The 17,094-nt window shown below is 38.0% G+C and overlaps 1 protein-coding gene across 11 annotated transcripts in view; it reads right to left on the bottom strand.

Moving 5' to 3' along the window:
* Positions 1-821: 821 nt before the first annotated feature.
* Positions 822-17,094, bottom strand: part of LOC111330823 (gamma-aminobutyric acid receptor subunit beta-3) — a 34,924-nt gene continuing 18,651 nt past the window's right edge. For all 11 annotated transcript variants that reach the window (XM_088740798.1, XM_088740804.1, XM_088740799.1 and 8 more), the window contains 11 exons: positions 16,439-16,584; positions 13,004-13,110; positions 11,890-11,969; positions 10,204-10,271; positions 9,037-9,254; positions 8,353-8,435; positions 6,625-6,768; positions 5,456-5,670; positions 4,682-4,834; positions 3,812-3,913; positions 822-3,173 (listed from right to left, as the gene is read on the bottom strand). In XM_088740798.1, coding sequence (XP_088596924.1) covers positions 2,919-3,173; positions 3,812-3,913; positions 4,682-4,834; positions 5,456-5,670; positions 6,625-6,768; positions 8,353-8,435; positions 9,037-9,254; positions 10,204-10,271; positions 11,890-11,969; positions 13,004-13,089 — 1,404 coding nt within the window. In that variant the 5' untranslated portion in view covers positions 13,090-13,110; positions 16,439-16,584 and the 3' untranslated portion in view covers positions 822-2,918. The remainder of the gene's footprint in view (positions 3,174-3,811; positions 3,914-4,681; positions 4,835-5,455; positions 5,671-6,624; positions 6,769-8,352; positions 8,436-9,036; positions 9,255-10,203; positions 10,272-11,889; positions 11,970-13,003; positions 13,111-16,438; positions 16,585-17,094) is intronic.

Genomic DNA, 17,094 nt, shown 5'->3' with positions numbered 1-17,094 from the left:
GTATAATAAAAGACAAATTTCTGGAACCACTTGTTGAGTAGAGAGAAAATTGAAAGGCGGATTAGCGACGACGAGATTGGGCAAGCAAACAGATGAATCATAGTAGATACGCCGAACTGGATCAGACTGTAGCCTGAGATGTTAGGCTGTTCCCGACTCAGCACTAACAACACGTTTTTCATTAACAACGCAAGAAAATGTCACGGAATATAATTACATTACATGCCGGTCATACGACGTTTGGTTTTGGTACAAAGAAACCTTATGATAATAGGTTTCGAGTATAAGGGAACACTAAATGGGTGCGGAAATTGAAAAACTTTTGGTTGAGTTCTTTAAGTTGCTCGAACTGAGACTGCATCGTGAGTTTTGTAAATAGCACTCTTCCTTCCCTGCTTCATCTATGAAGATGCTTGAAGGGACTACCGCTGGCCACATACTGAGGACTCGTTAGGACCGCTGACCTGTGCTAGTCAGCCAGATTGTTTCGGACACTCGAACTCATGAACATCAACAAATATCTTGCAAATTGAACTTATTATCGTAAGTCTATTATATTGTGTTTTGTTTAGCTTTATAGTTCGCGTTACTTAGTGTATGGATATTGTGATTTATCCTGTAGATCTGTTTCAGCGTTGGGATTAAACCAAATCAATCGAGAAGTTCGCTTCAATGCTGATATCGATTTCAAATTCTCCTAAGAGTAAACATTATCTCCTTGAGTGCAATATTCAAGATAAAGATCTTGTAAGATAAAAAAGATTCTACACGCCACACTGAGTTCGCCTCATTACAATCAATATCAAACCAGCAGGGAACTGTTCTTGTTTTTGTTATTTACTTTATTCATATGTTACCAACTTACTTCTTAGTTAAGTGGCAGCAATTATTTGGTCGTTGCTAAAATAGCATACATTTACACTACTGATAATTTCTCAAATTATAAAAATCTCGCACAGTACTCCTGCCTCATTGGCGTACTCTTGCCTCATTGGCGTTGAGGAATTGACATAAATCTTATTGAGTTTAAAATAGATTTGAAATTCATGCGTTATATGTGGATGGACAACATGTAACAGCTTATCGCATTTAATCTCAGCCCAGATCAATTCAAAGTTTCATCGTACATTACGTTACGTTGCATTTCTGAATAGTTGAGTCAAAGAAGGAGAGGCAAAAATGAAACACTTGTTACGTTCTCACGCAAGTAACTTTCCTGCGTTAAACGGTATGCTTGTTATATATTTTGATTCTTTGCGATTTTCTCCTTGTTCTTGTTGGTTGACATGAGACCTTGATTTTGGTTTTACGATATTCAATGGCTAACGCCGCCTGATCCTGAGGAAGAACATTTCCTCTTCTGACATCAAGATAGTAATGTAATGTACGAAATGAAATATGTAACATTATTATCCTACCACACTTCGTAGAGTACAAATAACGCCATAGACGAGTACAAATATCACGCGGTATTTGTACTCGTCTATGGTAGAGTACCGGTTAAACAGCTTTTCTAGCATTGCGCAAGCGAAGAATTTGGATTGTAGTTAGGAAAAAAATGCGGACAATTTGAATCATATTTCCGACAACGAAGAGTCAGAATGGTTGGCAAATATAGACCAAAGTTTATTGGATGAAACGAACGAGGAAAAACAGCTTGACAATCAGAAAATTTTTTTATTTAATGAAGAAAATAAAAACAGCAACATGACAACGCGCCAATTCCGTTCTGCTTCGCATACTTCTGTCACGCACTCCCTTAATTAAATATCCACGAAATTCGCCCGCACTAGAATAACAGTTTGGCGTGTTGGATAAAAAAATAACTTATTAGACGTTTTGTTGTGTAGTATCACTGAGTATTTTTACTCGTTATTTGTATTTTGACTCGCCCTACGGGCTCGTCAAAATACGGCACAACTCGTTAAAATACTCAGCGATACTACACAACAAAACGTCTCATAAGATATAATTACCGTAGTAAACACATCACAGTTGCCGTCTTTGCAAAAGTTGTTCACAAGTTTGCAACAAACTTCGCTTTCACTGAAAAGCTAATCTTATCCCGGAGGCTGCTTTTTTTAAAGTTATTCAAATTTTTATGCTTGCCATATAGTAGTACATTTCGATAACAATTCCTTGCCAATTCTGGGATTTTCAGGGAAAAACTGTGCAAGAAATAAAACCTTTCAAGTTGCACGACAAAGGTTTCTAAAAAAAAAAGTGAGATATAGAAAGGGTCTGCATTATTTCTAAACTAACGGTATTCAACGTTCATTAACAATTTTAAGAAGAGGAAAGAGAGCACAATAATCAGCACCGTTGCCATAGCCAACATTATCATCATCATGGATATTTATCAGGCGATATGTATTTCGCTTCCTTACACTCAATCATGCAAATGACATGCAAATGACAATGTAAACTATGTGTACATTTTAACCACTGGATAAATAAATTAAGATTTACAACCAATTTGGCAGAATAATTGCCACGGTAAAAGAAACAGCATGTGCACTGACAAAAGGCAGAATGTATGGGAACTCTTAAGAAGAAATTTATAGTTTAAACGTCCATGAAAAGTAGTCCCGACCAGAGTTTAGTTCTTTCCGATAGCAAAAACACGATTTGAGCAAGATTTTCTCTTCTCAAATGTTTCTTTCAAATTACTGATTATTTTCGAGCATTTTCCCAACTCGCGCTAATCTTATATTTTCTGGCTAGGTTGATACATGGTCCCTGCACTGCACCCAAAAGAAATAGCTTTACAAAGATACCAGACATTTGAATTACATCCTATCTGGGAGTCCAGTAGTGTCCCAATGTTTCTTTCTTCTTTTAGAAGATGTACTTGGCTTTTTGCCGGATTATACAATAGAAAAATAAAACAATTTCTCTAGTGTTTCTCTTCTCTTCTCTTACAGGACGATAAACTTTAGCCAATATATCACATTGAAAAGGATAAACATGAGGGGAAAGAACAGCCTAGCATAGTCATCAATGCAATCCGGATCAATGAGGTCGAGACAAACTGTTCTCGCTTTGCACTGTGGAGTTCTGGGATAGGTCAGCGGTCTCTGCTCTATGTCGGAGGAGGCCTGTCGCTTTGCTTTCGATCTTTCGCACAGATGTGAACTGGGTTTCTTTGTTTTGTCGCTGAATGCACTGTAAGTCTAAAGAAAGAAAAACAGACTTAGCATGGAGGAATATAACTTTTGTCGGTACTTTCTTTTCCAGATTCCCGTTATTTATTATGGGGAAGGCCCTCGGCCGTTGTTATAGTTATCAACAAGTTTTTCTGAGGGACGGCAGACAAACAAAGTAGTGTGCCACTAGTGAGAAACTACTTGTCTAAGGAAACAGTAATCTCGTGCGTGGGAAATTAACGTCTCCTACCCCTAACCCTGTAGGAGACGGGATCTCCATTTATTCGTCCCTATCCGAGAAGACTAGAATATCTAACCATTTCTTGATGTTATAGAAAGGTAGCATATTCTTATCAATTATTTTAAGACCTTGAGTGTTGGTCCGGCCGGGGCTCGAACCCTCGACCTCCCGCACAACAGTCCAGCGCTCTATCCATTGAGCTAACCGGGAGGCGGTTAACTAATTTCGTGAAAATGTATCTCCAAACAAACGTTCTTAACCAAATAAACATAACATTGTCTTGGTTAAAACCTGAAAAATCTTCGACCAGATGCTGGTATTTTTACAAGCGTAATCGTAATTACAACTTTGGACATTCAAATGAAAAATCGCGTTTAAGGAGTTACAACGAGATTCCCTTTGAGAATAAATGCAGTTGGTGTACCTCAAAAAGCTCGTAATTATAACCATGGCTCCCACGAGCATTTTTGCTTGTAACGCTACCATTCATCGCATGCTTCTTGGAGTTATATTGCTTTTCTTCCTCCTAAAAAGCGACAACACAGTGAATCATTGTCGATAAATTTTCCCGGCGTAGAGATTCTCTAAAGATGACGTTTCGAGCGTTGGCCTTCATCAATCCCTCTGACGAAGGGGTAATACTCAAAATCTTAGCTGGCTTTAGAATATGGAGGCCAATTTGCATCATTAAGTCAGACGATAAAAGCCCTCAGCAGGAACTGCTCCTGATATCCTCAAATTCTTGACAACTTGTTTGTGAGCGCATTTCTAAGAGATCACGGCTGTACTTTTAGGTGAAAAGAATACTGTTCTTAAACTTGATATTTTAGCAAGATTCCTTGATAGATGTACATCAATAATGCTACGTTTTGTCACTCGGACATAGGAGACTCATCATCATCATCATCGTCATCATCATCATCATAGTTTATTTAATAAAGCAGGTTGAGGGATAGGCAAGACATTACGTCCTGATGTGGACTCAGTGCTGAGAAGAATTAAATTGATCTCCACTTGGTATTGCTATAGAGAAAAATTGATCTAGGAAAGCGGAGCAAACTCTTGGGAAATTTTAACAAAAATTATCTACAATTGAATCATGTTTAACTTGCAAACGATAAAAAACGAATTGATCTAGTACAAGAGAATTGCAAATTAGGAAATTGCGTGTGAGGAAGAAGCCCCATATCAAAGACCTATCCACAAATCCAGCCTCAAAAGCAATAGAGGAGTACGCATGTCATAGTCAGTTCTCAGTAAGAGGTATATATTTTGTCTAAATTCCTCTGCTTACCGCTTCCTGGATCTCCTGCTCGATCATTAATCTTTTTAGTCTCTTATTATGAACGTTCACGATCCAAAGAACAAATGTGTACTCAACTAACACACCAAACACAAAAAGAAAGCTGCCAATGAGGTACCAGTCTATCGCTTTGACGTAGGATACCTGAAAAATTATCAGATGGACAAGACAAAATATTTCTGATAGCAACACCTTATTCGCTAGCAATCACGATTTCTGATCCCTGATTCTGATTAGACAAAATTTATACCTTTTGCCCATTTGCTATTAAAGTTGACGCAAAAATACTCCTCATAATATGGTTAGCATACGATGAAATGTCAGCGATCACACCTCCATTTTTCATTTAACTTCGGACCCTTTCTGTCTTTCATTCTGTACATCATTTAGTAAGTCAGTCTGCCTGTCCATCCGTCAATGTGATTTTCTCATCTATAGGTCAGTCTACATATATATATATTTTCCTCCATTCCCAACTATATATCTGTCACAGCCTTTATTCATGAACGTTTACTAGGCAATATGTAATTACATGATCACGTGCATGTATCGATGTCGATAATCATGCACACAATTAGAGACGGAAAGTTAAGACGCCAATAGTTGTTTTTTTTTTTTTTGGTTGTTTGTTTGTTTTTGTTTTGTTGCATGCCTGTCTACCTGTCTGTCTATGTCCTAGTCTTTGTGTTCGTCTGTCTGTCCCTGGCGTTCTGACTGTTTTGTGAATTTCGTTACATATTCAGTAGTCACCCAAAGGCTTCTTACCTTTGGCATAGCTGTATTCAGCATGTTTAATATCGTCGTAATGGTTAACACGGACGTTATTCCAAGAGCAATACGAGCAGCAGTTGAATCATGGGGGATACAAAATGATATCCAAGATAAAATAACAATAAGCGCACAAGGAGCATAGATATGAATAAGAAAATATCCTGATCTCCTGACAAAGCCAAATGAAGCACTCAATCGAGACCAATTTCCTGGTGAAAAAAAAAACATTTATTCAGAGTAATGCCCCGCCAATCGAAAAGGCTCATCGTTATTTGACAGCAATTTCGCCGGTAGATAGATTAGATTGGGCTGTCTTCGCTCTTGCTGAGGAGCATAGGGCGTCGACTATGGATCTCCGCCAGACTCCGGTTTCTCGAGTTAGCCTCTGATACATTCGCCTCTGAATCAAAATTGCTCGAAGTAATCAGACACTAAACCTAAACCAGTTGCAGCTGAGACTGATCACATTCTGGTTCCTGGTCTCTATAGACATAAGTTTTCGTTTAATTTAATTTATTAGCTTCGCCGACAGGCAGGGACCCCGCAACAGCTTGCACTAATTACTGCGGGCCCAGTAAACACACCCATCCCATCCCAGGGGGAGGACATCCACCACACAGTAATCTCGTGCGTGGGAAATTAACGTCTCCTACCCCTAACCCTGCAGGAGACGGGACCTACGGTTTATTCGTCCTTATCCGAGAAGACTAGAATATCTATCCATTTCTTGATATTATAGAAATGTAGCACATTCTCCTCAGTTATTTTAAGACCCTGAGTATTGGTCCGGCCGGGGCTTGAACCCTCGACCTCCCGCACAACAGACCGGCGCTCTACAATTGAACTAACCAGGAGGCGGTTTTGCAACAGTCGAGAGAAATTCGCTTCAGCTTTCTTTCCTCAGTATGCTGTTGCTTATTGTTCAAGGTTAGATACATGGACGAAGCGAGAACAATTAACAATGAAATGCAAGACCATTTAGCTGCCCGAGACTTTTGACTGAGTTTATCCTCTTAATGCGAGAAGAAACATTTTCCTTATAGCATACAAAACATCAAGGAATGTGGTGATGTAGAGAAATTTTTTCATACTTATTATAACCCGTGCCCCTCAATAGCATAGTATCAGTGTTTAAACTTTTCTCGAAATCACAGTATACCCACCTGAGTAATATACTGTGAAATAAGCTTTGGTCGAGGTGCCAGTTAAGTTATATTGGGGCATATCATCAAGCTTCTTATTGACTGCCACTCCTTTGTCCGTTCGATTCTCCCACTGGTATTGCATGTTAAAAGCATTATAGCCATCTAAAATAATAACATTTAACCATAAAACCTAGGCAAAAAGCACACTCCCAATAAGATACTCCGTACCTTTAAGTCTTAGCAAAGGTCAAGTCAAAAGCCTTCTTTGCAATTAAAGTTCCTGAGTTGAAGACATAGCAGCCTGCTTACAAAGGAACTTTTATTATAACCTACCTTATCATAGGAAATTAACAATGCATGTAATTAACGCGAATTACAAAAATTCGCGTTAATTTTATGTATCTTAATTTATCTAATTGTTAATTAAAATGACGTTAATTGAAAGCATCATTATTTAGACACCTTTATTATAAGCAAAGCTACAATACTCTACGTCACTGTCAGAGTCGGTTGACTCATCATCATCATTTAATATTAAGTTCAAAATGTCCTTAGATTCATCAGTGTAGCGATCGTCTTCTCCGAGGGGATAACTCACTTCTTCAACTTTCTTGCGCAAAATGTCTATCGCATTTTTGTCAACCCATTTCACAGTTACCGCAATAGGTATTTCTAATCCACCTTGAACAAGTGGAGATGGCTTATATTTTATCACTGTGACCTCTCCTTTTATGACAGCTTCTCTCTGCAGTGCGTACCAAATATATCGGCTCGATTCTATTGGAATATGTCCGACAGTAGGAGGAAATATGGTTCCTAGCAATATTGTTTGCTCAGCAACTGCAAACCGGTTGTGTTTATTGTCTTTCTCTTGCTTGAACGTGAGCTGTTGCTTTAAGATTTCCAGCTTGTGCGATACACGTGATAACCTCTTAAAGCAGTGTTAATTTCAATGTGGGAATAATTATGCAACATACCGCACGGAAATTCGCGTTAATTAAATGTATGTAAACATAACTTTTGGAAAATTCGCGTTAATTTTATGAGGCGTAAATTTTGTTCGCGTTATTAACATGCTTCGTTATATTCCTATAATTAGGTAACTAAAACAAAGCGCGCGCTCTGATTGGTTAATTTAGCATCTACTATTTGCCCATGGGTGCATGCTGCTGACGTGAGCAAATGCTAAGATTATTTTTCCGCGCGCGCTTGTTTTTTCTGATCACGTAAGATTTGTTAAATAAAAGGGAACTCTTGTTCCAATGTATCAATGTTATGTTATAAAACAAATGGTAAACGCCATAGCGTGTACTACTGAGTTATGGATGCACGCGGGAAGTTGCTAAGCACGAAAGAAGCGTAAGAGTCGCACGAGGCGATAGCTGAGTGCGACTCTAGTTTCTTGAGTGCTTAGCAAACCTCCCAAGGGCATCCATAACTCAATAGTACACGTTAAGTCGTTCACCATTTCTTAAGGATAATTTATGCTTGACTGATACCTTTTTAGGAAAAGTCAAAATTAGCAAGCTATGGTTGAGAATAAAGTTTGGGTAAGATACTGGTATTTTGAGGAGGAATAGAATTTTGAGAACCTTATTCGTAAAAGGAAAGTTTTCAGTTAGATTATATTAATGTACTATATGTAATTGCTTTTATTTATAATGACTTATTATTATTATTATTACAAATGGCATAATAAAAAGATAAACTAAATAAACAAACAAACCAAAGGAAACACATACTTACAGCTCTCGATGTTTAAATTACAATGTTGTTCATCAAAGGGAAATAGCCGCAGGTCCATGGGACAGCTTGCTCGCACAGTGACTCTGAAAACCAAATAATTATATACGTAACGAAAAAAATTAGCAGAGGACTTCAAATGATTATGTGATCCAAGTATACTTTGTGTAGACAAAAGCTACTTCACAGAACTTGCGGAATCCTGTTGCTCACGTCCATATTTATGGTTGTTTTAAGCGGGTAAATGTAATCATGGAAGACGAGAATTCATGATAAAAATTTGGAAATTCTGGGTGGTCCACTTGCTGTTTGTCTTAGGAACTCGTATTAGATTTCTCACCACCTAATCAATCATTTAAAAAGTATTTTCATCTGTTTTTTAAGGCTTAAGACTTCTGTTTGCCAACAGCCGGCCGTCGTCAAGTTCTCCTCCCAAGCCTCTGCCATTTCTTGGACAGATTCATTGAGTGACGAATGGTTAATATAAGTCTCCTAGAAGGCGAGACTAAGTCCTTTCTATAAGTCAGGGACTTCTCAGCCTTTTGGATATAGTTTCCTCATGCACAACTGCAGTTCAAAACTTTAAGCAGACGATCCAGAGGACAAGAATTATCCTGGAGGCCAACTATCATCTTTGATAGTTTCATGTCAGATCAAACTAAATGATATAACAACTCTTCAGTTTACCTTGCATTGTAATGGACTCCCCCATCTGGCGATATGGATAACAACTTATTGACCATGGTAACTTTGTGGAATTTTGAGCTTTTGGAATTTTCAAAATAAGTGTCTGGAACCCAGAGCTTATCCATCATAGTGTTACCAAGTGCCAGTGTTTCATTCCAGTCGTGGCGTAATCGAGGATCTGTCCACAGTTGTCTTAAGAAGAAGTCCAGTTTATAATCCTTGAGATATACAAAAATAAAAAAGTAAAAAAAGATAAGGGCTAAAAATACAGATAACTATGCAAACTTCAAATCAAATTAACTCGGTGGAAGAAATGGTGGCCGAGCAAAAAGAATGCTAAACTCGACCTGTGTTCCATTCCAAGATGGGGCCGACGCGATCTTAGGCAACAAACTACTTACTCTCACAATAAAGGAATGAAAAATGTTTAATGTACACCTCAAACGGAGGTCTAGTGATACAAAGTTTAAGCCGTAAATGGTTTGAACCCGGGGGTAACATGTGAAGGTGTAGTTTGATCGTCCGGGTGAGTGTAGTCCTGAGAAGGACTGTTGTCGGTGGCAGTGACTGACGTTTCGACAACCTGTGCGGAAGTCATCATCAGAGGTTGTCATCATCCGCACAGGTTGTCGAAACGTCAGTCACTGCCACCGACAACAGTCCTTCTCAGGACTACACTCACCCGGACGATCAAACTACACCTTCTCAAAGTTTAAGCCTTCACCTCTTTAGTCAATTTTAACCAATCCAATTCTCACGCAGTCATTTCATGTAAATTGATTTTAAATAATAACGTTTAGAATGAAACTATTTCTTTCAATCATTTTTGTATTCTTCGATGTTCATAGACATATTCTATATTTATCCTTTTTACTATTTGTATTACTATCTTATTTCGACTTCCAAATATTCTTAGGGCCATGAGTTTATCAGTTCTACGACTGTCAAATGTTACCTTCGTTAAAGAAATTTTAAGACAACTACTACTTCTACTACGGATACCCTCCCACGGTAGAATTATAAATGAAACCACGAACCTATCCTTAAGACCTGATGAGGTTTACGATCTCGCTGCAAATCTTAGAAAGGGTTACACATATTGCAAAATAACTTTAAAGTCGTAATATTCCCTTGACAAAAGAAGTTATACTATGAGATCCGTCCTACCATGTCAACAACGTTGATAGAGTCGATTGATAATACCCATAATCCAACGGTGATTACAACTGGTTGACCTGGCAATAATATGATGAATAATTCAGTAAATTTATGACAAAAAGCACGTAGCTCTTACTAAAAATCCTTTGTGACTGAGCAGTTTAACGGAAAGTCTATGTTGGTCAGTGGGTCCAAATTACCGGATGCTATTAATCCTTTAGCTAGATCAATTTTCAATGGAATGTCAAAAATAATACGGGGTATGCTTTGTTTTTGCTTTTACTTCGTTCTATGATTGGTCCAGAAACTTGCACTACTCTGTCAACCAATCAGATGGAATACTGAAACCATTAGGACTTTTGTCCCGCGCATTAGGCAGTTCTCATTGGTTCTTAAAGGTATTTACTCTCTTCCGATTGGCCGTTGTTATTACTTTGGTTAGCTTTAAAACTCTCAACCGAAAAGCCCTCAATCCTTAGAGTTATAAGAATGTAATCACTCTCCACAGTAACACCCTTGAAATCAAGCATCAAGGTCAGGATAATAAACGAATTGATTTGCAACCTTAAGAGTCACCACGACTCTACTAATACACTTAACTCTCACGCTATTTAAAAAGAAATAGGAACTATGTGCACCCATGGCTGATATTCAAACACGAAAGACTTTTTCTGCTTTTACATAGCCTCATCTAAACACCAGAGGAGTTGAAAGAACTCGAAAATATTCTACAAACTTGTCACGAAATTTAGGGTTTCATTAAAAACTTTTGGAATTCTCCTAACCCTTCGAGTGTCTAGATGAGGCTATGTAAACACGGAAAATGCTCTCTAAGTTTTTGCGAAATATTTCTCAAAAACAACAAGGTATGACGTCACAACCTGGTCTACACACTCTTATCTGAACACACAGATTACCCCATGAGAGCGTGCATGCTAACTGAATAACTTTATTTGGTGTCAAGGCTAAGAAGCTCAACCACTCTTTTTTAGCTGTATGATTTTCATGGGGGGTTTTGAACTTGACCGTGCAAAAGTTTCAACAACATTCCAATCACGTGGAACTGAATAGCCAATAGAGACATCCCGTTAATTTACATAGTCACCGTGTGTGAAATAGAATAAAGATTGTGTAAGGTTAGGGAGCCACTGATCTAATCGAGAGCGCGGCTGCTTCCAGGGTTGATTTTCTTCAGCTTTCATAACCGCCACGGCAAATTTTAATATACCTTATTATTTCCGAAGTACAACATGAGAGAAGAAAGGGAAAAAAAGGTCCATGTAAAAGAAATTATGCATTTAAGTTCCATTCTTCGATCGTAAATAATTGGGAATGCCTGGTTTTGTAAATTTTTTTTGATCCACACGATGATTAAATCTGAAGCAGGCTGAAAAACAACTGACAAACATTTTGAGCATTCAAGCAAACCTGTGTTTCAGTAATTAACTACACGAAGTAATTTCTAACGAGCTCGTTAGATCTCTCTTGTTTCCTTGAAAATGTTGGTGCAAATGGTTTAAACAAGAATTTCTCAAAACTTGAAACTAAGTATTCAAAACAATGGAAAGTTACGTTTAGACCACAATTAAGCCATGAAATAAAAATGAGGTCGCCTTAACGGAATGGTCAGATGGGCAATGAATTAAAAGATATCTCCTGGTTCATCAAAGCATAATTCAAAACTGCCTTGCTTACCTCCAAAGTTTGGCCGGAGTCTTTTGTCATAGCCTTTTATGAGTTTATTCAGAAGAGCTGTCATGTCATCTGCCGTTCGTCTGAAAATATTTACATTTTGAAATAATGAGTCCAGGTGTATTTCGCTTCAATTTTCACTCTGCTTGGAATTATTGGGTCAGCAACCAGGGGGTGGGTTATACCAAGAGACTACAACTTTAATGGAAACTGAAAGCCAAACCATAATTTGTGCATTCTTGAAAAACAGTGGATCAAGTTCTGATAAGGGCTACGGCTAAGCTGGGCTATCACAAATATTAATAACCCACTTAATCGCTCCGAAATTGAGAAATCTGAAGGTGCATAATGACATGAGGCAACGCAGAACTTATTAAACCTTTAGAAACAATTATAGACTAAATCTTAATCATACGAGGAACGATAAAACTACCGTGGGCAGAGTACTTTATAAATATGATGCTTTCGAGAAGCCGAACATAACATCAACTCTTATCAACATACTCCATGTGATTTCGAAGTTAATTTCAAATGGCGATAATGATGACAAAATGCAAATTTTGACGCGGTAAATGTACTCGGCATGTTTTCAGAATATAGAATACGCATCATTAAAACTCATCTTAAGCACTGCCATCGTCCTCCGCAAAACTAACTAAAGAAATGAAACAGAATGCTAGAGACCGAAATTTGATGGTAACATCTCAATAAAAGGGCAACAAGACATACTGCATGTAAAAAAAAAAGCGACAAACAACTTGTTTCTCAGTAGTCTGATAAAATTACTATAGTATTGCATTGTGAATATCGTTTCCATTAATGCGATATATCAAATACGAATGTACTTAAATGTTAATTTCTGTCGAAAATAACTCCTGCATTTTAGTGGCATCAGTCATAATTCGCTGAAGCATGACCAAACACGGGATTTGTTTTTAAGATGGGTCAATTTATAAAGAACTACATAAACAAATGGGTGCTTTTAGTCAGTTTCTGGTTGTTTTTGTCTTTTTATTTAACTATCCCTTATCAGAGTACTTTACTAGGGACAAGAAGGGTTTCATAAGGCAGAATGTTAGAAACACACGTTGAAAAATAATAGTGAATCCTTTCTTACCTTGCGTTCGAGTGAGCGACACTTAAACACAATCCCGCAACGAAGCATAAAATAAGCTTCTTCCAGCTTGATTTTAGAACAACCATGTTTGATATCACGCTAGGACTCTTCAAGGAAATGAGAGAGACCAGAAAAATATTAGATGACATTTATCCTCGGCTGGGAGGGATCTTTTATTTTTTTTTTTTTTTTTTGCACAGTATGACGAAACATGCAGATCTTGTTTAATCGGCAAAAAAAAAAATCGTTTGACGAAAGACGATGATTGTGATCACGTGGTGCGTGGGTTCTATTGTCTGAGTCGTCACGGCAACATTTGTCTGGCGCTGGCTGGCGTACGTTAAAGATGTATAATACAATTATTTTTTCACGAGTATTCACTAGGCTTGAGGGGTTGGACCTTTAGGTTTAGTTAACAAAGGTGTATTTTACAAAAATCATATTTAAAATTGAAAATGTGAGGGAGGTTTTCTTAAGCTGTACCATTTAGATTAGTTTAGTTGTAGTGTCCGTCATAATCGGGTTAACTTCATGCATTCCAGAAATTTTCTAACATGTCACATTCATACATGTTAGTTTCGCAATCGTTTTAGTATGAATCAATCTAAGGCCCTCCACAGACTAGAGATTTAGTTGTCGACAACTATTTGTTATCGACCACTAAAAGTTATCGACAACTAAATAAGTCCGATAAAGGAATTTCACACACTGGCGCTCAAATACTGATTTAGCAACCGATACACGGGGAGGTTGGGCACCAAGAGCTTACTGTGCATTCTCCGTATCGCCATAACACCATATATATAGCAACTCTTTCATCGACATCAATGGACTGCCTCATTCTTCTCGTTTCTCGGTGAATATAAGGGATTAATCTTTCAACAATAAGAAGAAACGTACCCCTGTCTACTCGCAAATTGGTGATAAAATTGCCGTCATTCCAGTTTCTACGGCACGTTGGTCAAAATTCCCTCGAACGAACTTTTACGCCAAATTTGCCGTTCAATCGTTTTGGATAAAATATCCTGCACCACAACTTGTTGGTGGGCACAAGCTGCCGCAATAATGACATCGTTAGTGTCGTTTCCACCTCCAAGAACAGGATGTGGAGAAGAAAGATCAAAAAGAATGTTTTCTTTACCGAGTATTTTACTTCTGCAATCCTCCATGTTTTAATCCGGCTGGGAAAGCCGCTGACGCAATAGCGCGGAGATCTAAAAGTAGTCGACAACTAAAACGAAAGTTTTCACACACTAGAAAAACGCTAAAAAATGAGGCCGTCGACAACTAATAATTTGCGGTTTAGTTGTCGACAACTTGCGCCACAGACTACGTTTTTTAGTTGTCGATAACTTTTAGTTGTCGATCACAAATAGTTGTCGACAACTAAATCCCTAGTCTGTGGAGGGCCTAAGACACCAAATTGAAATGAATTCTGAGGAGCATCTTATACATTGATGAACGCGAAGGTAAACTGTGTCTCAGTTCTTAGCTGTTTATCTCCTTTCTCTCGAACATGGCCCGGTAGATTATCTCGGTGTAAACTGAGCAAACCATCGAGAACATTCTTGGGAGTAACCAGTTGTAGTTTTCGCAAACGTTTTAGTTTTAATTCATCTAAGATACCAAATTAGAATAAAGTTTGAGGAGAATCTTTTATTTCGATGAACACGAAGGTAAACTGTCTCAGTTATTAGCTGTTCATCTCCTTTCTCTCGAACATGGCCCGTCAGATTATCTCGATGCAAACTAGCGAACCATCGAGAACGTTCTCGGGAGTTACCTGCTGTAGACTAAACAACATCGTTCCAGCCAGATAAATAAATGAACGCCCTAAAGGGGCTTAAAAGGATTTTTGTGAATACCTGTTTTCAAACTCATTTTCAAGGTTTTTAAAAAGACTAGGATAAATATAAATATATATTTGTATTTTGACTCGCCCTACGGGCTCGTCAAAATACGGCACAACTCGTAAAAATACTCAGCGATACTACACAACAAAACGTCTAATAAGTTATTTATTATCCATCACGCCAAACTGTTATTTCAGTGCGGGCGAATTTCGCGGATGTTTATTTACGGGGAGTGCGTGACAGAAGTATGCGAAGCGGTACGGAATTGGGGCGTTGTTGTGCTACTGTTTCTATTTTCTTCATTAAATGAAGAAATTTTCTGGTCGTCAAGCTGTTTTTCTTCGTTCGATTCATCTAAAGAACTTGGATCTATACTTGCCAGCCATTCTGACTCTTCGTCGTCGGAAATATGATTCAAATTGTCCGCCATTTGTTTTTTTTTTCCTAACTACAATCCAATTCTTCGCTTGCGCGGTGCGAGAAAACCAGTTTAACCGGTACTACAATAGACGAGTACAAATACCGCGTGATATTTGTACTCGTCTATGGCGTTATATGTACTCGTCTAGGTGTAGTTGGATAATAATAGGATTTAAAGCTTTCCACAAAAATGATATTTTTTGTGAAGTAATTTCAACGGTTTGTTGCACAAGATTTCAAAGTTGTGCAAGCTCACCAGTTATCATCGGATAGGAAAATCTTTTGCGTGTTCCGCAGTCATCTATTGCTAAGCAACTAAGAAACTTTTAAGGGAATGGCAGATCTTGAACGTAGAAAGTCGTCGTTAATGAATACTAGGGACCTTAAGCAACCACAACGGCGACGGCAACGAGGACGTGGAAAAACAAGAGATCTAATTGGCAGAACAATAGCTCAGCACGTGCATTTTGAAACTTTGTACATTTCTTAGCCGTCTTATGCAAAACAACAACGTGAAATCGCCAAAATTTGCGTCGTCTGCGAACCGAAACCGCGACGGCAAATATTTTAATTTCCATTTGGAACTCAACGCTACTTTTATACGTCATATTGAAGTTGAACTGTGGTGCCGTATGAGACAGTAAACTCGTGCAGCTATTTTTGAAATTCTAACTAAGTGTAGAAATTCATTTTTTGATCGAAGTCTTCCTTGGCATTGCCGTCCTGACTGCTTAAGGTCCCTATTAATATTCACTTGAGGTGAATGACGTCAAGCGAGGAACATTTAATTTTGTAAACTCTCTGGTTCTGTACAAGTTGACTGTATTTGTTAACGAGGCACAACTTTATTTCGATTATCGCAGGATATGTATCTGACAAGCATATTACAAGGCGAATACGGCAGGATACGACAAAAATGATTTAATCTCTAGGATTTATACCAAAGACATCGTATTTTAATGATGTACGTGTAACATTTTTTTTTTCATCTTAATGCATGTAGTTGGCAGAGTCAAATTAATTTGCCACAGTGGAGTGGTTAAAGATGCATGTTTTTTGCTGGGGCAGCAAGGAGTTGCTGAAATTATACAGTACAACATACCTCACCATTAGTATCACATAGGAGCTATAACTTGCAATTGCGCAGAGTTGTCGTACTCACCTGAAAAGAAATTAATCTCTCTTTCCAACAACCTTTGCTTTGGTTCTTATGCTGAAGGGAACTTCTCACACATGCACACAGTAAGCGAAATATCACTGCAGTAGATTTATTTGCCTTTTATCTGGTTTCCGTTTTCTCCTCCAAACCTAAATTAAAACAGCTTTCTTGAAATTACTCGTCTTGTAACGCGTCTAGCTGTTATCCACTCGATTAGACCTTTTCATCACACTATTATACAGTATACAATATACAAATACAAAATTAATGAACAAACATCTATTCTTCAACGATTCTTTGGTTGGCGGAGGACGTATTAGCGCCAATCACGTGCTAATGAGTGTTTTAAATTGCGTTCTCCTGTTAACAAGCACTTAGGACAAGTCTTTAACGCCTAGTTTCGACATCATGAAGGAAGACGAAGGGAGACAGCTGAAGACGTTTGCTTCTTTTCTCTGTTCATGATGTTCATACCTTCTGGAAAGAGGATTTTAATTGAGATTTTAATAATAAAAGGCTTTATTTGCCTGTTTTTTTTTAAGGTTATTTTTGCGAACTGACTAAGGCTATTCTTAAAAAGCGAAGGCATTTTCATGATGTATATTTCATCATATTCATAACATCCTTAGTTTTCACAAAGCACAAATAAAACAACATAC

Source organism: Stylophora pistillata, chromosome 12 (genome assembly GCF_964205215.1).
Source record: "Stylophora pistillata chromosome 12, jaStyPist1.2, whole genome shotgun sequence".
Taxonomy (NCBI): Eukaryota; Metazoa; Cnidaria; class Anthozoa; order Scleractinia; family Pocilloporidae; genus Stylophora; species Stylophora pistillata.
The sequence above is the reverse complement of the archived record's forward strand: the minus strand, read 5'-3'. Positions and strand labels throughout refer to the sequence as shown.